Source organism: Agelaius phoeniceus, chromosome 3, assembly GCF_051311805.1.
Source record: "Agelaius phoeniceus isolate bAgePho1 chromosome 3, bAgePho1.hap1, whole genome shotgun sequence".
Classification (NCBI taxonomy): domain Eukaryota; kingdom Metazoa; phylum Chordata; class Aves; order Passeriformes; family Icteridae; genus Agelaius; species Agelaius phoeniceus.
Window position 1 is genome coordinate 66,026,922 of NC_135267.1, and position 24,828 is coordinate 66,051,749.

General features: G+C 39.8%; 1 protein-coding gene across 1 annotated transcript; it reads right to left on the reverse strand.

Annotated features, from left to right (window-relative positions):
* Positions 1-217: 217 nt before the first annotated feature.
* LOC129118974 (uncharacterized) lies at positions 218-24,828 on the reverse strand. The gene is made up of 14 exons (XM_054630641.2): positions 24,557-24,828; positions 21,302-21,421; positions 20,261-20,380; positions 19,055-19,174; positions 14,729-14,851; positions 13,618-13,700; positions 12,292-12,417; positions 11,420-11,465; positions 10,151-10,284; positions 5,740-5,868; positions 4,033-4,147; positions 3,036-3,170; positions 1,707-1,832; positions 218-775 (listed from the first exon to the last, which is right to left on the reverse strand). The coding sequence occupies exons 1-14, from the start codon at positions 24,780-24,782 to the stop codon at positions 654-656; spliced, it is 1,725 nt and encodes a 574-aa protein (XP_054486616.2). The 5' UTR covers positions 24,783-24,828; the 3' UTR covers positions 218-653.

The window sequence follows — 24,828 nt, forward strand, 5'->3', positions numbered from 1 at the left end:
GCAGAACACAGTTCTGTACTTAAACACATCTCACCCAAATCATTCATGGCTCCTGCTGTGTTCTGTACTTGCTCTGTGCAACATTTCCTTGCCTTAACATGCCTTTGCTCTTCTGCTGGAGAGTAGAGCCTATAGTGTGGACAAGGATCAGATGTAAGGCTTTACCTATTCTTGTTTCTTACAAAGTTTTTGTACTTTGAGAATTGCCCCTCAGCAGTTACTTTCTGTAGTATCTGTTTGTAGTTTTCTACCTTTATAGTATGGGTTGATTCAATTATTTTCTAAAGTCCTTGGAGTGTGCTCTGAAATACAGGACATGGAACAGAAACAGAATAAAGATGAATGCAGACCTGCATACTTGAGAGATGCCTCATCAATGGAATCAGCCTGTTGCATGAATAAAACCTCATTAATACAGTGCTAGTTTTTCTGAAGGGGGGGGGGGGGTGAGGAAACCAAAAACAAGCCATGGAAGGTTAACCAAGCATAGCAGGTGTTTTGACCTGCTCCAATTCTTGTTATCGGGACATGTCTCTTGTATGGCAAAACTGCAAGTAGCAGGAAAATTACAGGAACCAAGGAAAAGAGTTGTTTCCTCTGAAAGTTCAGGCCATTGGATCTGGTAAGTTTTCATAAACCATTTGGCTTAAATATTAACTGTCTTCGTGGCACATAGCTGCCCTAAGGAGCTCTTGAGTTTCTTCTGTTTGCTGACGGATTTGCTCAAGGAGTTCAGCCATTTGGCTTTTTCTGAATGCTAATGAAAAGTCTGGATCTGAAGAGAAAGAACAGGTGTTAGGCAACCTGCTATTTTTTGCTATGTTCTAATGCAGATGCATAGAAAACTTATTTTTCAGGTTAGATACAGTTGGTTGGTGATTCTTATTACAGGTAAGACAGAAAAATACCACACAAAGCACATACAAATTCAGTTTTCATCCCTACAACCATTCAAGATTGCTGCTAAATTCTCCTGATCCAGACATATAAATCTCAGTTGCCAAATTCAGCCTTATGCAGCAGCTGCCTATGTAGATATAGTGGGGTTTTGGCTCTGGCTCTACATACATAAAGATATGTGCAATATACAGTTATTACCACATTATAACCCTCATAGGTACTCAACTTTTATCCAAAGACAAGAAGACTAACTTAACCCAGCATAATCTTAAGTAATATTAATGGACTTTGAAGTATGAAGATGTGAGACTTCCCAGCTTTATTATCAGCTAATTATGCAAATTTCTTATTTGCTTGCTTCATCAAAATAAACTAAAATCACATTTGAAAAACTTTTAGGTTGCAAGCAGCAAGGGTCAGACGAACCCAGGCACGTTCCATCCGGCAATATTGGGATTTTATTCCAGTAAGTGCCAAAAGTTCTTATATAGGGTAAGATTTTCCTGAAGTCCCATTTCCCTGCTGTTCTGAATGCCTTTAGTTTTAAAGCAAACAAACAAAATCCTCCTGCCTTTATTGGGAGATAGTCTTGAAGAGCTGCTTAAAAACATGTAAGGCAACAGCTACCCTTGAGATTATTCTGTTTTCTTTAGTGAGCAGAGCTAGTCCCTGGAGAAGTTTGCATTGTCAGTGGTTGGACTCATCTTAGAGGTCTTTTCCAACCCTAATGATTCTGTGATGTCTGTTACTAAGCAGTGCCTGTTTGCTGCTGATGGGTGCAGGCAGCCTCGGCAGGAAGGACGTACCTGCTCGTAGTCTGCAGAGTGTGGAGATGCCCAGCTGCTGAAAACGGACCTCTTGGTGGGTAAGAAAATTCTTGAGGTAGGCTTGAATCTCTTCAATGTGATACTTCCACAAAAGCATCATTTTTTCTGTGTAAATGGGAGAACCACTGGAGATCAATGCAAGCCTTTAAGCACTTTGAAAACTGAGTTTTGTAACATTTCAATAATGACTCATCCACCTTCAGCTAAAACCAACATTACTGCAAAGACTGACAAGTGACTTCCCTGTACTACAGCTTCTGGTAATACTGCTGATACTTCCGGTAAATAAAAAGATGAGTGGGCTGCTGGGAATCTGATCCCTGTGCAAGGGGCCTACTGATTGACAGTGGTTGGCCTGGTAGGTGAAGCTATCCATTAGATGATTATGCTGTTGGATTCTGTTCACTACCTGAGAGAGAGTCTGCTCTGTTGCAAATCCTCAATCCTAGAAATTAAGCAGATTTGCATTTTCCCTTAATGGAGACTCACCACAGATTTCAGTTTTTCTTATGTCTAATGTCTAAAATCTAACTATACCTTTCTAAAGAATGTGGCAAGTATCATCAGAACAGCTTTTTCTTGCAAGTGTTAAAGGCTCTCAGCTGCATGAGGCAAGTATGTAAGCATAAAACTGTTTTCTATAGGTAAAAATAATGCTTTTTTATTCTCTTTCATTGAAACTTGAAAAATTTCGGCTACATTCTTAAAACTACTTTACTTCACTGCTCCTGCTAATTTAGTCTAGAATTATATCAGCAGGATTTGGTTCAGTAAGAGTTTTTCTCTTGCTGGTCAGGGAGTAGAGTTATGCTAAAATTTTGGAACACAGCCTCTGCTGTCTGTGGGGGATGCCATCAGATTTTACATTCCAAGAAAGAAGGTCAAACACTAAGATATAACCTTATTTGAAGTGACCCTTGTCTGAAACACGTTCTCATCTCTCCCATGGTGAGGAGTATGTTAATGGTCTCCCACCTTCCTACTGAAGCTGTTTGCAAGGACCTCAGAATTAGCTATGGACCAGCTCTGTAGAATGGCAGTTCTTGAAGAAGGCAAAAACCATATAAATCAGACCTTTATCTGTGGTCCACTTTCATCCCTGGAGTTTCTCGTGCACTCAAGGACTGTTTTATTTCAAGGGTGACTATAGGCACTTGTACTCTGAAAAATTCGTAGAGACCAAGTTGGGGGGATGATAGAGGAATATTTAAGGTTGTTCAGTGCCTGACAGTCCTTTGGGAAAAGGCTAATTTCACTCCAGACAGCCATAAGTCTCTTTCAAAGCACAGTTAATCCTGTGTGAGTTACCGTGACTGATCATGTGCTGGATGATGGAGGCAGCATGAAAGGATGGCTCAGGATGTTCCAGTTGGCCAGCCAGTCTCACCAAGCACCTTGTCAAAGGTTCATCCATCCACTGGACCATGTGTAACATGGCTCCTTCTGGAAGGCAGAAAGGTAAGAGAATAGTCTCTAAATAGGAACTCCCGTGTCAAAGAAAGGAAGCTGAGAGGTCTGCCAGAAACTGCTGAAATGGTGAATCCTTCATGCAACTGGAGAGGCAAAATAAGTGCTGAACTTGGTTAATAAGTACGTTTAGGTTGTTAAAAAGGGTCATGTTCTGAGGTTATGCTCTCAGTAAGGTAAGGCCATGGATTTGGTTCATATTTTGTTGGCTTTTTGTTCTGTAAAAATGAATCACTTTATGTGCAAGATCCACTCTTGGCCTATTGGACTCAGTCTGTCCAGCAGCTACTCCAGGAGCGCGCTCCACTCGCAAAATTAAATGTGATGTGTTGCCAGCTGCATGGCCATCACACCAGATAGAAGAGATGACCTGTTTGACAGACAATATCCAATGCTGGGCCATGTTGGGAAAATTTACACTCATCCTTTCTGCTTTAAAGAGTGCTGTACCTTTCATGAGTGCCAATTTGGTATCTCTGATAAAATCCATGTGCAAAAAATTTCCAGATATAGACCTACTTTGTAATTTAGTCTTTTATATCAGTTTATGCAATGATAAAATTATTTCAGCCTGAGAAACAGGAAATGTTACAAATAGAAGTAGACAGGCCATGTAAAGTTCAGCAAAAAAAAAATAAGGAATTTTAAACAGATGAACAAAAGTGCAGACAATGGAGCCCATGTATCCAGTGAATTGGATTTTGTTGTTGAAACTTACAATGAATTTAAAAGGAAAGACTTGGGCTGTGTGTCCAGTTGTGCTCCATCTCCTGTTAGAATTAATACAGGACATGTGCACTTCTCTGATTCAGCCGTTGATGGAGGGTTGCTGCCATACCTTGCTTTGCTAGCTCAGCAAGGCAGGATGTCACGTAATGAAGGGAGTCTTCCTGAGTGTCGGTCAAAAGCATGGTCTGGAGGAGACCTTCGACACAGCGGCTCTCAGTGATTCTCTGCCACAAGAGAGAGAGTCATGTTTAGCACTTCCATTAGGGTTTAGTGGTGTCTGGGGGCTTCAGAAGTACTGAGGTGAAACCATCAATAATGGAAATGTCTCCTCTTAGATCTACCACAACCAGGTGAAAACACCTTGGATTGTTCAGAGATACCTGTACTGAGATACATATGTTATAGACTCAGTTGAAAAGAGATAGGAGGCTTAACTTGTGCTGACCTGGACTAAAAGCAAAAAATGAGACCAAGAAATGAGTTCTGAATGAGTCAGCTGGGGGTGACTGGTTGCTAGTGAAGTTGAATCATGAAGTCATCAGCTCTCTGGGATGTCCTAACAATGGAAGTTGCTCATGGCTCCCTAATTGAGCTCAAGTGTCTATCAGCAAAATGGAGTATCTTTTTCGGATACTCATTTTATGCTGCATTTTTTGCTGTGGTTTTTTAACTTGCTGCTTAGAGGTTCAAGGTGGATTTGAGACTGCTGCTTTTCAAGCTCCCACACTGTTTCTGTCCTGCTGGCATAAAAACAGTACTGCCTTTTTCCTCTTGTGCCAAGGACTTGTGTTTTAGGGAGCATTCCTTAGAATTGATCCTGGAAACCTGGCACTCCCACTCATGTCTGTTTATTCACTTATGCAGCAAGAGCTTGATACTCTCTATCTTATTAAGCTTTATTGAAGGTAAATCAGGTCCCAGCTGATAACAGCATAAAGTCACAGAATTTAAGTATTTCAAAAAAGACTATATTTGTCAAACTTTGAATGATGGTCCATTTTTATTCCTACTGTGGGCCTTGAGTTTAAGGGAATCTAGTTTCCTGCAAAACTCGATGTCACAGCTATTAGAAATTTATATAATTCTTATCTTAGTAAAAAACCCTGTAATTTTCCTTCTGGCTGGTTCAAATCTCTGGAACTAGTAGTAATTGTATTGTGAACAAAGGGGGAAATAAAGAACTGAGTCTTAAAAAGTGTGTACTAGGAGGTGGAACAAAGCAGAAGTGAGGATTTGGTGGGGTTTTTTCCTCATTATTGATTGCTACTGGTGGTACTGTTTGATCAGGGTACTCTAAAAGGCAAGGAGAAAGGAAGATTTTGAAGCAAAGTCAGCAAGAGAGATCTTTATAGCATTTTGGCATAACTAATATCTTGCCAAAGAGGCAAAATGTACATCAATAGCTGGGGTTTTGTTTCACAACGAACAGTAGCTGAAGCATGAGAGCCAGGAAATAAAGATACAGTTCATAACTGACCTCAGATTTTCCTGAACAATTCCTTTAGTCAGTATGAAATGTTCTTGCTTGAACTTTTTATACCTATGATGCAGTCAAATTAGGTAACCACATCATTCATAGCAAAAATTAGATATTTATTACTTTAATTAGCTTTTTTATATTGTATTAGGAAAATATGAACAGAACTACCTTTCATTATGGTCCTTTTATTCATATATTCAATTCTGTGTAAAATATATAGCAAATTGGCATATGTTTAATTACCCATAGAATTAATTATTTTTTTAATGCTGATTTGACATAAACACAATGGCAACCTCACAGGGTATACTTCAGTGACAAAAATTGTGTACCTACCTGTCTGTTTTTGGAAAGGCACAGGTTTTTGATGATGCAAGCAGTATGTCCAACAATCACAGGGTCTGTTTTATGTGCTGCCAGTAACATCCCCAGGCTCTGCAGGAGCTCAGCACATGCCAGAGTGTCCTGAGAAGAGCAACCAGTATCTCAGTATCCAGTGTGGACAACACAATGCAGCTTTGCAGTGAGCTATGGAGAGATTGAACTTAGCTCTGCAAGAAGAGCATTAGTTTGCTTATTTAAACCAAGGATGTGGCTGGGTCCAGTGCTACTTCTCTCAAGTATGGTCTGATTGCACTGACTATTGAGTACTTGCTATGGAAGGCTGGAGTCTTCAAGGTTGTGTAGTTTATTGTTGTTTCCATCAAATGCCTCACCGTGGTCATTGCTAGTCAGGGGAAGGATGTGTGATCCTGATGGGAAGGAGAGGTTGTCAGGGTTGCTGTCAAAGGCAGAACTACATGGTGAAGTAGCAGCAGCAGTGTGTCCTTGAGTAGCTCAGCAATTTACCTGGCTACAATAATGGGTTGCATGTTTAGATCAGTTTGTCATCAGGCACCTCTTCAGTAAACATGTCCTGAACAACATCTTATTTACACACATTTCTATGCTGTCTGATAATATTTTAGAGGTACCTTGCTGGGTATCTCTCTCTGAATGTAGCCTTCCTCCAATTACCACTAATATTACTTGAATCACAGAATGACCTGGCTTGGAAAGGACTTTAAAGATCATCTAGTTGCAAACCCTCTGCCATGGGCAGGAACACCTTCCACTGGGCGAGGTTGCTCAGAGCCCCATCTAACCTGGTCTTAAACACTTCCAGGGATGGGGCATTCACAAATTCTCTGGGCAATGTGTTCCAGTGCCTCACCACCCTCACAGTGAGGATTTTTTTCCTAATACCAAATCTAAACCTACTTTCTTTCAGTTTGTAGCCATTACTCTTGTCCTGTAGTATCAGATTGGAGTCTGGATTACTGCACAGGTAGTTACCTCAATAACCATATGGATTAAGGGAGCACTGCTGTGTGTAAGAGAAACCTGACTTCAACAGAGTTTGTTTTAGGTCTACAGTTAAAAGCAAAAGATTTCCTCTTGGGAGTGTTTTTTTCATTCAGTCTCCTTCCCTTAGGAATTTAGGAGTTTTTAATGCAGTTCTTCTGTTTGTTCACAATGAACTATATAATTTGTACTGCCTGGAAACTGAGACACATTAGCAAGGGAGTTCAATATAAAACAAACCATTGGTCCTATACACAGCTGCAAAAAAATCACATAATTCTGAAACCTATGAAATATCAGGATCACTAAAGCAGTGTTGAAAGGTGGATGTCTTTAAAAGTTAGTTTAACTTTAATCTTTCTTTTGCTTAGGCTAAATTTCAAAAGTGTATCTTATTTTCTTTTAATACCAGCTGACATCTTCACTTAGCTCATTTTAAGCACTGTCATAACCAGCAATCCTAAAATAAGACAGGAAAGTAAGTCAAAAGGGCAGTTCTATGCCTAAACACAGGGCATTTAAAGAATCCTATATGCAGACATGACAGTAAATTTTCCTTAGATTTTCTTTAAAGGAAGAAATAATATAGTTTTAGATAATCCAATTAAATTACCACTGATGACTGTCTTCTACGCTTTTGGGGCCAAATGTCCTCTTTTCTACGTAATCCCATCAACTATGATACCCATTTTTGATTTGCTACAACCTGAGAGGAGGAAATTTTCTATGGATTATAAAGGAACTTTCTAATATCTAATGACTTCCCTGCCAAGATATTTTGTTTATTTAGGACCTACATTAGCAAGTGACAGTACTTGAATTTTGCTGAACTTCTTTTTTTGGCTGGAATATGGCTGAGATCCAGATTTTGTTTTCTGGCTCAATTCTGCACAATGCAAGAGAATCACGAGAAAACTGTGAGTAAAAATAGATTGGGTGGTTCAGATGGATATTGATCTAACTTCTCCCAAGACTAGAATATTAAAAAAAATAAAGGCAAGGAAAAAAAAAAATCCAACAGCAAGTGTGCTTCCAGTTGCAATGCTGCACTCATACTCCTTATACAGGGATTTCTTGACAAGGTAAATATTATCCCATTTACCGGTTAGCAAAATGTCAGGGCAAAGTTACTTTGTACCTGGAGTGGAGATTCAGTGGCACCATCTGGAATAGACAGACCCTGACTTCCAGGTCTTTTGCTCAAAGGAATTTGACTTAAAAGACTGTTTTCTCACAAAGCCTGTTTCTTTAGTGTTTCAGGGTTGGGCTGTCCTTGGGAAAACTGAATAAAATTCCCTCTGCAAAAGCGAAGTTTTCCAGCCCTTTCTGGGAATCCCTGTCAACAGCCTGACCAGGAGATTGCAAAAAGGGGGCTGAAGCAGGGCAAGGAGTTCCTGTGAAGCATTCCTGGGGGTTTGCTTCATGGTAACTAAAGGGCAGACAGATTCTGCCCCATTGTATCCTGGGTAGTATTTGTAATAATTCAAGCATCACTTGACTTGGTTGTAAAGGTTAGCTTTGTTCAGTGGTTTGTTTTCCAACAGTTGTTCCCATGGAGAAGTCCCTTTTTCAGTCACGGAGAATTCAGGCTGAGTTAGAGAAAGAAACGTTGAAAAGACTTGAAAAGCAGGCCAGAAAAGGCAGAGAGATGGGGAGGCAGGATGTGAATACAAAGAAGTCAGACTCTTCTCAGAGTGCCCAGGGCTCGCTCGCACAAAGCAGCAACATTCAGTAGTCAGGGATAGCCGTGTTTGCTCGCTTAAACAAATTTAGAGATGTAGATACTTCTCATTGGGGAATAAAGTGAGATGCTTTGCTTTCTGGCCTCCTGCTACTGATCCTTTTTCCCTCATGAAGGCTGTTTCACCACTGGTGTAGTGAGGCTGAGTTCACAGTGTCTCTTTGTGGCCAGGGATTTGAAACACTGGTAAAGACAAGTTTGAGGACCAGGGAGAAAAGGATTTGTGGGTACTCTTTCCTGGGAGAACAAAAAATGTGAATGATATTTGGAGATAAGAAAAGCAAATCTGAGTGAGGACCATGTTCCAGTATGTCTCCTACTGAATAACATATTTACTGTGCAAACGGCCTTCAACTAACTTAATGCATTTCAATTGTAAGCTTGTTGAGAGAAAATTGTGTTTTGATTCTATGAGGCAGTTTGACAAGCAATTGAGGATGTTCTGTGCTCATGCAGCCACTCTGCCTTGAATAGCTCTGTGGTCTAGTTGCTGCCTTCCCAGGCATTGAGCTCACCCATTTTCCTATCACATCCCAGAGGTAGGGGAGGTGCAATTTTGGTTTGCACACAGACAACTGAATTGTTACACACCAAGCTTTCCAAACCCAGAGTAAATTCCCAATCAGGCTAAGTGTATTTCAGGCACAAGAAGCACCTAAGGCCACCTGAAGCTATTCAGACCCTATCACTACTGCTTGAAGCAATGTGGCAGGAAAGGTTCTCACCTGTTTTTGCTCTATGTACCCAACCTCTGACTACTTTCAAATGCTGTTGTTAGCTTAAAACACTTACCAAAACCTTTCACATCTACGTTCTTAAGGATGTCTGTAATTACTGTAAAGAAAAGTTTATTTAAAAACGAGAATAATCTGTCAGTACTTGCCGTAATTTAATTGCAGCCAGACTTCTTCGTGTATTTGCTAGGGTTGCACTATTAATGGTGGTGTTTACCCTGAACATGGGCAAAAGAATCGTTCTGTTACTTAGGACATGAGGACACACAGTCCTGTTGAAAGTCCTAATGCATTAACTAAAGATAGACAAGATTTCAAATGCTGTTAGTCCCCCTTTTTGTTTTGATCCTAATTCAAAATATGTCAATATTCTACAAATGCACTTTTGAATAACACTGTCCATGTAGGGAGTAACGGATATTTGCTCTTTGTTCTGCACTTATGCACTTTAAATGTGTGCTCTAAATCAGTTTCTCTGCTTTTCAGTGGGTGGGGAAGCTCTGTAGCCAAGATATAACTTCCTTGGTTGCCCTCATGGTGGCAGTCTCTCATGGCGCTGTGTTTGTCCTCCCCCTCATACACCTATCTGGGGACTGAGGGGACTAGAGGGAGTTGCAAGGAGTGCAAGGCAGTATCCACATATCCAACGGCTCTGACATCCATCTGCCCCTCTACTCTCTCACTGGTCTCTCCTTGGGATCCCCCTCAGCACAACAGGTGGCTCCTCAGGTAGTTGGTGACAGTGCAGATGCAGTAAATGAAGCCTGGTTATTTTGGGTAGGAGAGAGAAGGGTTGGGAAGGCTCCCAGAGTCTCTTGGTCATTCTCAAATTGCATTTCATAGGCTGTTTTGCCATAACAGAGTGTTACCCCTGGTGGTGGCCCGAACGAGTCTTTCCCCTGTGTTTTAGGGAAATGATCTCCCATACCTGGTTGGGCGGGTGCTGGGAGAGTATCCAGAGCAGAGCGATGGAGGCACGACGCACATCCTCGCTTCCAGAGGCCAGGAGAGAGCACAGCTGGGGCAGGACGTTCTCAACAACCATCTCAGCCTGGATGTCCACTGGTGTGGGAAAACAAAGGAGGTCAGGGGGGTTCAGAGCACTGCAGGGAGTAATTCAGGCTCTGACTCAAACAGTTGACTGTTGTATCAAATTAGAGGGGACCTCCCCATCTCCATGCGATGGGCAATGCCAGATGTTCAGTTATAAAAAGAAACGCTCATTTGTTCTGCCTCCTTTTGCTGAGGGATTAATACAAGCTTGATGATAGAATGCAGGTTTGGGCACCCTCAGTCTGTGTCTGAACCTTAAGAAAACGAGTGAGGGGAATTTTCTGACTCTATCATTGGCATAAGGCCAGGTATGAAGGTGGCAGCTTCTGCTGAACAAACAGAAAGACCTTCCAAGCACCACCTATCTTGCAGAGTTTTGGTTAGCCAGAAGAGAGCCCAGCCATCCCACTGAGTTGTTATACCCCACTTGCTCCTGCAACCTCAGTGAGTGCACTAAAAGGCAATGCCAGAGCAGCCAGCAGATGGAGAGGCAGATCTAAAAGGTCAAGCAGACTGGGTGTTTCAAACTCGTCAAGGAGTGGCACAGCACTTCCTTTGCTCTCAACTCCTCTATAATTGTGACTTCTTGAGAATTAAGCACCTCTACATTTTCTAGATGAATAAGTCTACCCTGGAGTCTGGGACTTTAGCACTGAGCGTGCCAATCCTCGGCCACTATTTCCTGAATATGTCATAGAAATGAATCTTGGACATTGAATAGCGTTTTTTAGGAGGATGACAAATGCATGGGAGAAAATTATATTTAATGATAGACAGAATCATGCCTTGGAGAAGACAGGTTCCCACTCAATAAGTAATTTCAGAAGACATTCTGTCCTAATTGGCTTTAATGCTTAGAAACATGGAAAGAAGGAAAGCTCAGCAACTCACTAAGGCTCTGTACATAAACACACCTCTGCTACCTTTCTCACTTTCTCCAGATACTCCCCTTGCTACCTGGGAGCTCTAAAGCAGATTTAGTTAGTATATGCACTGCACCTTCCTCTTCCCTTAACATCCAGTTAAAATGTAGAAAATGTCTCTTTGCTTTTGATAGGAAAGGTTCCCAGCCCACTGTGCTCACTCTGAAAGGCAGAGAGAGATAGAAATAGTGTGGTTTCTTTATCTCCAAGACATTGCTTACCACTGGTAGCCAAATTTCTTAGGCAAACACATGCCTGGCTTGAAACCTGCTTGTGCCAAAGAGGAAAACCAAAAATTAAAAATGAGAGAGAGGAGGAAAAAGAGCAGTTTCAGTAATGCATGTTCTTGCCTATTGCACACAAAATAAACATGACAACACTAGTAAGCTCTTACATTATCTTCAAAAGTAAGTTTTGGCACATGTTTTTTTTCAAAGTTTTGATGAAATTTTTTTCAACCTCCTAGTATCAGTCATCCTATTGTTGATGAAAAATGGGGTTCAGATGTTGGCTTTATTTTAGAACATCTGATAAGTTATAAGAAAATGAAGGGAAAGAAATTGTCCCATTTGCTTTGCAGTTTTTTTCACCTCCCTTCTACACAGAATTTCAAGTTCCACCAGGAACTGTGGTTTCTTGAAGTTTCCTTGATGTGGCTTCCAACAAAGCAAAATTCTCAAGATGTCATCCTTGAAGCCATACAGTAAAAGTTCCGGATACCAAAAAGAAAAAAACAAGTAGCACAACAGATGTGTCAGACAACTTCTGTCACACACACAATGATCAAAGACAGAGCCTGGACAGGGCACTTCTCACATGGTGTTTCAAGTTAATAACATACTGGCTATCCTAGTCTAAAGGAAGTGTCCAGGGCTGTAGAACAACTTTAATGATTTCCCTTGGCTTTCTTCATACATTGACCTTGTAGAACCCATGTATTTTCTATTATAGGTGTCTTTTCTCATGGGAAAGATGCTGCATAGGTACCTGCACAGTAGATGAACAGAATAATGTGAGGCTGAAACTGGAAGCCCAAGTCTATACCTCTACTTGGATGCTAAGTCTTTTCACAAAGAGAAAGCTACAGCTTTACCTTGTCCACAGAAGAGGATAGGAGAGAGATCAGTGTCCATAGCAGGAATCTGTCACTGGGTCTCAGCAAGGCTTTGTGGTGCTGAACATTGGCTGCCATGTTGCTCAGGGCAGCACAGCTGTAGTACTGCAAAGAACCAAGAAAAAACGTAGAGACAAAGGTCAGAGTGGTGACACACTGAAGAGAATACAAATAAACTGGAGAAATGCTCAGATTTAAAACCAATAAAAATAACATGCTTTTTCATCCTAAGGGTGTTTATAGGGTTGAAACAACATGCTGTAGCTGCTCCAGCAATCCTGCTGGGGCGTGTAGTACATTTATTAGGAGCCTGGCTGTTTGGGAATGTGCTCTGCTGCTGCACTGACATTGCTGCTGGCATCTAAGTTAAGTCATCTGCGCTATTGTATTATATGTTTACACTGATATACTCAAGCTGGATGTAGATATTGCCCTAGCATGTCAAGACATCATTTCCAAAGCATCTAACCATTAACGCTAGGGAGGACTACACATATAAAAGTATCTATTACTAGGGAGGTACAATTACAAGAAACAGGTTGAGCTACAGAGATGGAAATTTTAAGATGAATCTCAGAGAAATCTAAAAATGTGGAAACAGTTTCCAGAAAGCAACTCCAGAGGGTCCATCCCTTCAGACATCTAAAATATCTGAGTAGAGATAATTAAACTAATGGGCAAGAAATTCTGTGCTACTCAAAGGACTGAATAAACAAACTAGCAGAGTGTAAGGATTACAGCTCTGATTCATAGTTTATTTATCAGCACACTTTTGCACTAAGACAGGCTCTCTGATGAGTGTGCAGAATCACAAACAGGTGTCTGTGATAGGCATAAAATAGGATGCTTTACAGATATTTACAACAACAAGAAAAAGATCTATTCAAGTTGTCTTCTCAGAATACTTAATAACATTGCTTAGAGTGGATGATCAAAGTTAGAATGCAAAAATGCCCCAGTTGAAACAAAAAACCAAAACCCAGAGGAAGAGACCTATCTGCATCATGTCTGATGATCTGAAAAACAAAGAAGGTAGCCACATAACAACCCTGTGCATACATTAATGTGTGCTGGCAGAAGAAATTTTAGATCACAAACTTTCTCCTATGCAGTGAGACAAATTGGGTCTTTTAATATATACTATGTGACTGAGCTGAGTTTTGCCAAGATGCTCTCCCATGTTTCTCCACTTCACTAGAGAAAACATTTCTCCTCTTCCTCCTTTTCATTTCTGCATACTGAGGTTTGTGCTCTCCTTACAGTCACAATGTTACTGTTTTAAAATCTGACCTATTTTAGTCATACCTGGACTTCTGAGTCAGGAGATTCCAGCAGCAAGGCAAGAACTGGTAGGGCTCCTTCCTTGCAAAGGACTTGTTGGATTTTCTCTGCCATTAAAAAGAAAAAGTAAAAGTGTCTTCCTCCCTCCCTTCCTCTCATCTGGAGGCACCATTCAAAAGGGATGTGCACAGTTCTTGGGTTCTAAAGAGTGCTGATGTTGTCCAAATATATGCCAGTCAGTGTGACTGGAGAGTATATAATTTAGAGCTTGTGTAATGCAGCAGTATGCAGATATTTTAGCAAAAAGACTAGCAGGCTGTCTGATTAAGCTTTTGATGGTTTTATGCTAAAAACTGCTCTGAGAATCTGAATTGCTGGAGAGGCTGAAAAGTCTCAGGTATGATCTTCACTGTGATTTCTGTGTTTTCAAAACAAATTATTTAAAATATCCTGAACAATACCAGAAATGTAATAGCCAACTGTATAAGTTCTTTCCAACTGTTTCCTTCCACAACACAGAGTTCAGAGGTGTTATTCATGACTTTATCATTTAGCTCTGTGGAATAATGGTATCATCTTGGTAGGTGAAATTTAATGCTGGTTTGTTTTAGAGTTAATTATGGTAGTCTACATATCATTGCAGAGGTCCAAATACTGCTTTTGATAAAGCTCTTTGCAGATATTCCAGGAGCCTTTAATGTCTGACTCGTGATAGTTATACTTAGTATATTCCAGCACTGAGTTAAGTCAGCAAAAAGCTCCTAAAGCTTGACTTTGCTGAATAAGCTCCTGAGATTGCTTTAAAGTACACCAAATGTCCGGCTAATTTTTTAGGCCAAATTGTTTCTTTAACAAATAGCTACTTTTTTCCTATTTCTTTGACTGATTGTTTAAATATTCTTATACTAGCCCCTTGGATTTAAAAATCAAGCTTTTTTGTTTTGCTACTAGGCAAAAAAGGGCCTGTATCAGCAAAATTTAAATCATCAACCTATGGTACCAACATGAATGCCATATGCAGAGGAAATAACTTGTTGATCAGATATGCTTTTATTCTTGCCTTAAGCTTTAGGATTATTTTTCTATCAGTGAGTTTTCTTTTGGCAATTTAGGTAAACCATTAGTCCAAAAGTACCTGATTGTGTGAGGTTCAGAATAGCACCAACTGCATTTTGCTGGACTCTGGGATCATAGGAATTGGCAAGAGACAGTAGGGGTGTAACTCCTCTAGCAGCACCAATAGCCTCTCGGTTGGACTCTGGAGAAAAGAATCAGAGAAAGAAAGAAATATTTACTGACATCTTACTGTGAGCCACAAGCAGGACAACCAGCAGGACTATCCCTTGGTGTTCCCGTCTCTGATTTCTCTGCATGCTCAAAGGAAACTCTTAAAAAGTCTAAGAGCTTAACAGGAAGGAAACCTGTTTCCTTATTTCATTATTTCTGGATTAGCCATAAATCACAGCTGGTTCAATGCTTTTGGTTTGTTACTACGATAATTAAAATATCCGCAAGATCCTTTAAACAGGTTAACAGTGTTGTACTTGTCAAACCCTTGGTATGTCTGACCAACCTATTCACAGTGTGATAACCAAAAACTACCTCATTAACTGCAGGTAAGGTTTAATTAATTTAGTAGGGTATATTCAGGGCCAAGTTCTTTCTTGGAATTTCCCTGTATTACTCACTTGACATCTACAAACAGTGCAGAGGTTTCTAAGGAAATTAACAATATTTATACACCATTTAAACAATGGCCAGTCTGTGGAAGTTTGCTGAGAGAAACATGAAGCAGACAGAGCAAATTAAAAAAAAGGTATTTGGATAAATAACTAACTAACTAACTTTGAGAGTTATGAGAACAAAGATGCTAGTTTTATACCTAAAACCTATATAGTGAAGAATTGACATAGATTAGCCAGGATGTTTATTCAAGTATAGTTCAGAGAGTATCAGTTTAATATTCCAGGGCAAGTAATTTTCTGTCTTCCTATGAGTATATACTCAAGTAAATAACTTTTATTCTGAAAAAAATGAGAAAAATAATTGTTCTGGAGAGAGTAATCTATTTAAAATAGCTTTTCCATGTGGGAAGCTATTATTCTGGTGAAATATTCTGGTCCCTTTCATAGACAAGCCCTCCTCTAATCTAATCTGCCTACATACCATTCTTTTGTTTCCCTCAGTAGAAGCAGAAAGTCTTTTGTATGACTCCAATGGGTGTGATGCAAACTACTCAGGTGAATAAAAAAGAGAAGTAAAAAGATTAAGGAAGAATTTAGATATCACTGGTTCCCTTATTCTTGTACACAATATACTCCATAAATGTTTGTGAATGTGAAAAAGAACCTTACCTTTGAGAAAAGGGATTATGAACATTTGGACAAAACTTAGGCAAATTCTTTCTTCTATCAGATATTGTGCCTGAACACTTGTTTTACCAGTTTATGATGACAGACTGGATGGGGAAATCTATCTCACCAAGATGTGTAACTCTTGCCATCTCTGTATGAGAGGTAGCAAGCTACATCATGTTTCTCTCCTGGACCACCTGTTTATCTTAAAAAATGCAGTCCCTCCACTGATGCCACTGCAACCACTGACACCCCTTGGAAGGCTTTTAGAAGGAAGCCATGTGTTTGAGACAGTACTCTAAAGTGGGGAAATCAACATCTACTCAAGCTGTGTTTGAATAACTCACTAATTTATAAATTCTTTCTTTCCACACTCAGACATTTGTGTACCTAAAAATTCCCATCAGAACAACTTTGAATGTGCTTTACGCTCAGTGCATCCTCCTTGTTTTAGCTTGAAGCAGATGTTCAGACCCCCCTAAACCCCAAGCATGTGAACATTTAGTTCTGAAGTACTCTGAGTTCTTATCTCATAACTGATTCACTCACTTTCACTCAGTGATTAAAAAGCTGCAGATAATTGCAACTATGCATGTGTCCTTTTGCTGTGTGAACAAATGCTGGTGTTGGAACAAACTAAGCTTCAAGTATTTTTTGAGAAGTTTGCTCTTCTTATTTTTCAGCTCCCTATTGCAGCAGGGAGACAACCCAGTTTACACATGACCTGCAGTAACATGACCTGCAGTAACACTGCTAAACAGTTTCACTCTGTACATAGTCTTGCATGCTTGTTGCAACAGAATTAGACCATTCTTAGATGCAGAATTTTAGTCACCTTAAAGCCACCTAAGGATCTTCCTAATTTGGTTGTGCTTCCATATTTATCTTTTTTGCATAAATGGTCTTCTTGAAGGATATGACTGAACGGGATACTTTTCTCAAGCAAACGCTTAAAAATATCAGAGTCTGCAAGTTAAAATTAAAATAAACCCTGAAGAATTGCCTCTTGCTTTAGTCTCATTGCTGTGTTATCTAAATATAGTCTGAAAAACAAATAAATGGATCCAGCCCATTTAAATTCTAGTTAAACTGGGACAGAGATCCTTAACACTGATCAAACACCAGGGAGCAACCCAGCCTATGCAGGACTGCCCACCTCTGTGTTCAGCTCTGAAATCTCTTTGAGTGCTTAATTTGGAGTACTTGTGCTCAGAAGGACATTGGCGCTTAAGGGAGTGTTCAAAGGCAAAAGAAGGACCACAGGGAATGAAGGCAGCCTGGATCTGCAGTAGCTGAGGGTTCCCTCCCTGTATTCCAGGTCAGACATCTAGAAGGGTATGAGTGCCTTCAGGACTAAGTAACATCCTTAGATGCCCAAACAAATCACTTTCTCAGTGGACTTTTTAAAACAGGTGAAGGGACATCTCTGTAATTTTTAGGGGCTTAACTTCAGTGATCCTACACAAAGAAAGTCCTTCAAGAGCCAAGTACCTAAAAGTTTAGTGACGCCATGCCTAATTAAGACATTTAAATGAGGCAATTTGCATTCCACACAAAGTAATGTAGTATGTAGAATTTTAAACCTGACCATAATATGCAATGCTTAAAAATAAGCTCCTAAGGGAAGAGTGTTTAAAAACCTGAAAATAAAACAAAAAGGTGGGATAAAATGCAAATCAGCACTTTCATGTGGTTGGATCCAGCTTATCCACTCCTCCTTTGCAACATAAATACTTAAATGAGAAATTAACACTTTCATCATGCCTCCCTTAACCTTCTGGGACATCAGATTGCACCTTCCCAAGCTGGAAAAGGAAGCTGGCTACAAAAAGGGAAACAAATGTGAAAACACAGCTTTTCTACAGTCTTGTACACAGTTTGTACTGGAGAACTACGAGTTTGCACAAGGTAGAGTGAGACAGACTAACATGATAACCTTTCTTTTGGTAACTGTGGCTGAACTTACCTGTCTGGATACCAGGAAAATATAAAAATCATTATATGAAATATTCATAGTTAAGCAGAAGATGGTGACAAATGCATGTAGTACATGATGGATAAAAAACTGACTGAAAGCAAACTGGCAGAAAATTTTGCTGAATGGGAATGACCACCTGGGAAGAGGCTACAAATGGAATTCCATGAGGGCTAGTCTGTATTTGTTTTGAACCAGAGAGTTAAAACAAAGATGCTAATGTAGAACTGTCAATGCAGTGGAGGACCAGAATATTTTACAAATAACAGACAAGTTAGAATACTGAAGCAATGGAAACAGAATGAAACCTGTACAAAATGCAGGGATCTGCACTTGGAAACATCTGTGGTACAGAGACTTGATTACTTGGTGTCTGCTGGAAATAGCAGCAAAGGAGGAGCAAGCCTAAGTGATTAAGTCAGCTGTAGGTTGACAACATCACCATGGCACAATCACCAAACCTGCAAGTGTTACCATGAGATGCACCACAAAACATATTTCTATATGTGCCACAACAAAAGGCACAGGTGAGACCTCAGCTGAAGTACTGCACATTTCTGGTGACTTCTCTTTCAGAAGAGATGAATCCAAAACAGAACTCCTGCAGCATTTATCTATACCTTGGCACTGCAACAACACCACAGCCTGAGGCCTGTGGTATCACCATACAGCACATGCAAATGCTGGGTTCCATTCCTGGAACATATCATTTACACCGGGAAGGACTCTGAAGATGAATGGAGAGTCTCACTTACAAGAGGAGTCTTAAAAGACCTTGGCTTTCTCAGTCTAGTAAAATGAAGGAACCTCATCAGCATAGACATCAGAGGGACAGAACTCCTGAAGCAAAAGCCAATGCAGACATTAATTAAGATAAACCAGTCATGAATACATGAATTTCATTTAGGATGAAAATCAGAAAAAGGTTTGTAATAATAAGAGCACAAAGTCAGAAACACTGAGAAAAATAACTGGAATGTCAGGAGGTTGAATTTATGATGTGGGAATACCAAAACTTGTTGCTGCATCTTATGACTCTTAAACCAATTGCAAATAGGTTGTTTCATCTTAAAATATGATGGAAGAGTTGAATGAATTCACAGCAGAGGATAAAGGCAAAGAAAACACTCACCTGAAACAGCCAAAGTCATGATGCAGGCACAGGAATTACACTGGACAGTGGGATCCTCCGATTCAAGCAGATCCAGAATTGGCTCAAGTAAACCCATTTGGACAACTAATTCTTTGTCAACTATTCAAAAATTCAAGAAAAAATGGACAAATAAAAAAGTAAGGATTTAGTGATTTTGTGGAAATACATCATCCATTGACTGCTTTGGAGATCTACATTACGATTATACAAAATAGAACTAAGATAGAAACAGCGAAAAAGCCACTCACAGTCTCCAGCTGGGTTTGCTTAATTCTCCTTCAGATGCATGAAAGAGTGTAACAGATGTTTGGAGGTTTTAGGCCAGAAGGTCCCAAATGAGGTTAATTTTGGCAAGAGCAACTGCAGCTTTCCAATACATTTGCAACTTACTCAGCAATCCCCCTCCCCCCTTTCTTTTTCTTCTGAGGTCTACCATTTAAGTATCATTTTTCTTTGTAAATAATGACATGATATTATTTGCAGCAAAATCCTTAAAAAAAAGAAAGCAAAGAAAAAAGCCAGCTTTGCTGAAGACTGATTCTGTCTTCTGCTATCATGGGACTGCAGAATGGAACACTTGTTGGGGCTCAGGTGACCAGGAGTGCAGTAGTAGATGCAACAAGGACGATGAGGTGTGGCATGTTCTTGCCCTGTCTATTAACATAAACTTTATTAGGAAGTTATTCTTCTGCATCTCCCAGATTCTATCTCAAGTCTATTTTCCCCTTTGGTTACAGAAGCAAATGAATTACACTAAGTGTTTAAACTTTTTTTTCTCTCTACAAGCCATTTAAGACTAAGGTCCAGTTCATAAATAACCAGAAAATGAGCACTGTCTCGTACACAGAGTTTATTTATATTAGCTGTATCCGTTGTTTGAAAGGAAAATTGTCTGTAGATCCAAGAATGAGAATAGAATTCCCACACTGGCCTGGGAATAATTTATCAGCCTTTGCACACAGATCGAAGAACTCTTGTCACATTATATAATGTAGCTGGAGGGATCTGATCTATCTTGGTGCCACCAGAAGCTATGTATCTTGCAGTCAGAATCAGACTCACACTTTGTGTCCTATGAGGAACAAAAAAGGAATCTAGATTTGTGTAGAAGTGCCCACCTTCTGTCTGAGTCTGGCTGAACAGATACTTCTTCACCTGAAGAGAGATGTGTCATTAATTACTCACTATTTCCTTCCAGCAGGAAGTTGACAAGGGACAAGGAAGACATCTGCTGCACTTCCAGGTCAGCAGAACGTAGTAAGGCATAGAAGGGTTCCAGATGTTCCACAGGCAGGGGGATGTTCACTGCAAGAGTGAGAGGAAATATTCATGAGTCCCATTGTTCATCACAGTCACATTTTTCCCTTGATGGACTTAAGCCTGAGGTGCTCCCATACACAGGCAGAGTGGTATACACCTTCATTAAAATTCCACTGCCACTAGCAAACAGGGCAAGTTTCCTGAAGAAGTTTTGAATAATCAAGTACCTCAAAAACATCATGGGAAGGGAAGAGGTGTGCCTTGCTAACAAACAAGTCATTCTGCCTCACAGCAGGTCCTTGCCTTGTGGCTACCTGCACTTTTTATCCAGCAAATAATACATGGGATAAAGCTATAATCCAAGTGACAGAATATTGTCTTTGAAGTAAAATTAAAATAAACAAATAAATAAATTGCAACCTGCTTATTGCTAGTATTTTTACCTTTTTGTAGAATTCAAACTCTTGCTGATATTTTATTTGGGATATCTAGGCTGACTCCTAACCATTAACAAACTACCTCAAGAGCCAAGTGCTCCCACAGAATATTTGAAACAAAGAAGAATGTGTCCTTCATAGCTTTTCACTACAATCTAACTTCTGGACCATTGTCCTCTTTTGTATATAATTTTTAACGTTAACTGGTCACTATGTCCATTTCCTTTCACCTTTGACTGTGTTGCTTTCAGGAGATTCAGAATACACTAACTTTAAATACTTTGGGTTCTGCTGAGCTTCACATAAGTAACAGTCTTTTATAATCGTAAGAGATATCTCCTTATAGCAAAACGCAGAACTGACTCTGCCTATATGGCAATAATAGTTTTCCATCTTCCTTAGCAAACAACATGGCATGAAAGCAAAAAAAAAAACTTGCTTAATGAATCAAAAGGAGTTTCACAGTTTGAAATAATATTTTTATTTATAATCACATGAAAATTTTCTAATGCTTACTGAGATAACTTACTGTGCTGACTCATATGCAAGTAATAGAGGGCAGCCGACTGCTGTAAACCTGGGTTTTCCGAAAAGGATAAGGTCCTCAAGGCTTCCAGAGGGTCCTTTCCCAGTGGAGACATTTCAAAATCTGAAGATGTAAAATGACAGCACAGGCTTAATTACATCTGTAAAGGGTTAGTTTACAAAAAGAAATTAAAATTTAAAGCCAACCAAACGCATAAGGATTTCTGTACTCCATAAACCCATCTATCTTTACTCATGTTTCCATGAGCAGAAGCAATAGATGAACTGGGAATAACCTGTCCTTGGCAATGCCTCTTGTAAAGCTCACAAAGCTAGTGATTAGAAACAAGATAAATTATAACCTTTGGACACTTTTATGCTATCTAATATAAATGCAAGTGCTCTTGTTCTCCACAAAAATCTATACCTTTTTCTGAATCTTTGTTAAAATACTGAACATGGTGTTCTTAGTTAAGTAAGAGTATATATTTCTAATTTATTTTGTATTTCTATATATATTTATAAGTATAGAAAGAGTATATATTTCTAAGTTACCACATCTGAAGTTCACTGTGTTTCCTGTCTTGGGTATTGAAATACAGGATTTAAAGGAATAGCAACATGCAAACTGGCTTGCCTCAGGCTTAAATTTCTAGCATGAGTCTACCTGTTCTCGAGTATGATAGCTCCCCTATGAATAAACCATCTGTTCGACAACAGTCATCAAGCAATAGCAGTCATGCATGACTTCTGTAAGTCACTGCATAATATAATATGTGTAATGGAGCAGCAGAGAGGAAAAGGAAAGGGACACTGAATGAAAGAACAGAGTTAAAAAGGCAATGTATGATTGATCAACAGGTGGAGCACACAATTATAAGATATATTTTTAGGCAATAGATTAAAGCTGTGCAATAACGATTTAAATACTTCTGTGAAAAATATCTAGCTATTACCTCCCACGAGACAAAGAAATGTGAGGGATGTGAGAAGCATGGTGTTCATGCCTCACTACAAAACACAGCCAATATCTCAAGCCATTAGAAGCTGCTGACATGTCAAGACTAGCAAACTCCTACCCTCAGGATTAGGCAAGTGAGCTTCACAGAACTGCTTCATATAAAAATAATTTAAAAAAATAATTAGTAGTATACACAAAGGGAAGGACTCGCCTGTGTGTGCAAGGTTTTCAACAAAAAAAACCCAAAAAAAACTCTTCATGTGGTTTAATTGTGTTCCTTTTACTATTTGAACCTGAATCTATCTGATTCTTCTATATGTGGTTTTGTCTGGGAGAGTGATAAAACTGAAACCACTCAAAATCTTCACCTGCTCAAAATATCAAAATTTGCTGCCCTGGTTAACAGATGAGTGTGATGATCAACCATGAAGTCTCTCCTTGCAGCCAAATTGTCCAAACACTGTCTTTTTGCTTATTATATTTGTTCCTATTTATTATATTTTGTTCCTATTTATCATATTTTATTATATTTTGTTTATTATATTTTGTTTTGAGGATAGGCTTGTTCCCTCTTGGAATAAAATACAAAGGTGAGTGTTAAAGTAAGAGGGATGCGTTCTTGGTTCTCTTTGTGAGGTTTCCCTGCCTCCATTTGTCTAGGCAGTAAGATCTGGCCATCCAGACAACCAGACTGGTTCTGCTTCCTGGGTGCTGTATATGCCCTGTCACGGACAATGGGACATCCCTGAAACCCCTCGTTGTCATGTGTACTGTTGTCAGAGAAGCTCTAGGCATCCTGCTACTGTACCCCAGCTCCCATGGATCCAAGACAGACCAGACTTTTGAAGACTTATCTCAGAGAGGAAAGGATCTCTCAAGAAAACACACATTTATTCTTTTCAGGGAACACCAGTGGCTGCTACAAGGAACCATTCTGGCCTCCCCTTCATTACATCTCAGCCATCAGCTGTGCGGGGATACTGCCAAGACGGTGTCCTATGGAGTCAGGAGCATGCTGGACTTTGGAAGAGAAAGTTCAGCCCTGGAAGATCTCCACTGTATGAGAAGCTGAAAGATTTGTCCCTATTCTGGATATGAATATCAGGATTTAAACCAGTGCTAAAGGTGCAACAAACAGTGAACCTTAGCAGCAGCACAGGACCCACCACATTTTCTGGATAATGGCATCAGCTAATCCACACATGTTCCCAACTACCAGAGTCACAGCAATTATTCCAAAGGTTGTTCCATGACAGATCATTTCAAATAGAATTAACCATGTCACACCAAGGAAAAATGTCTCTCCTGGTTCCCCTTACAAGATTGTTTCATGTTCCCAAAAAGACAAGTAAATGAATAGTAGTTCCACACCCTTCACACAAACCAAAGTAGGGGACTATGCAATTTTGTTTAGTAGCTTTAGCCCAAAGTTGTTAAACATAAAGTCACAACAATTAGTTGTGAGACAAAGCAAAACCATGACCCCTTTATCTTGAGATAAGGACTATTTTTAGATTGGACAACCAACAAAATACACTCATTCAAGATGATTGCAGAAGTGAAATAAAAATGCAAGTTTTCCTATTGATATTGTATCCTAGGACAGGACAAAGAGGATATCACAAACAGAAAAACAGAGGAAATAGGCAGATAACTTGTAAAGCTAAGGAGATAGATGAAGACATACATCTACTTTGATTCAAACAGAATCCCATGATTGTGATTAAGCCTGATGTCTAAAACATTTGCACAAAAGCACAGTTGCTTGGAATCCTGAGAGCTCAATGATGCTTATCCCAGGGTGACTTTGATTTTCCTCATGTATAGCCCAGACATTCCTAGCATAAGTCCCAGGGTTCAGCCAACACAGAGGTGCACAACTGTGCACATCACACTGTGATCTGCTCCCTCACAGCTCAGCACTCACATAGCATCCAGTCCTATCAAAGCCTATGTCCAGTTTTGTCAGTTCCTTTTAACTGACTTCAAAAAAATAACTTAAATTTCTAGAAGGAGTTATTTTTATGAAACACATTTACATGGGTTATATATTAACAGTGGTGGCAGAGCAAGAAAGTTATTGACTTTCTTCTTATTCTACCCAGGTCCAACTGTTGCACGACTTGAGCCCTTGGTGTCCTGTACACAAAGAAAATGCTCTGTAGCTCTGGCCTTTCGTCATCATCACTGAACTACTCAATGCCATACCAGAGCAGATCAGGTAGCAATTTGCTTTCAACCCACAAAATTAATCCCCTTACTCTTTCACAATCCTTTAGAAAAAGAAAGTCTTCCTACCTGTTTCAATATGCTGAAGAAACTCCTGTGCAGTCACTCTCTCATGAGGCTGTAGGATGGGCTTGTACAGCTGCCTGTTTTTAGAGCTGTTCTGTTTTAAGCAGGAACAATTGCTTATCAGAGTTAAGCATTCCTTGATGACTTGCACCAAGTCAGAGGACATCCTCTGAACAAAGCCTATGAAGTCCCGCAGGAGCTGCATGCATCGTCCACATAGCTGACCCATTCTTGTTCCAGCAGCAGCACAAAGCAAGAAGAAAAGGAAGGAGATG

What these genes read in the sequence shown, in the direction of transcription:
- LOC129118974 (XM_054630641.2), bottom strand. Translation starts at nt 24,782, where the DNA reads ATGGGTCAGCTATGTGGACGATGCATGCAGCTCCTGCGGGACTTCATA. An exon ending in CATGACTTTGGCTGTTTCAG is followed by an intron (nt 14,852 to 19,054) that starts GTGAGTGTTTTC and finishes TCTTTTCTCCAG; the next exon opens with AGTCCAACCGAGAGGCTATT. An exon ending in CCAGCACATGATCAGTCACG is followed by an intron (nt 1,833 to 3,035) that starts GTAACTCACACA and finishes CCATTTACACAG; the next exon opens with AAAAAATGATGCTTTTGTGG.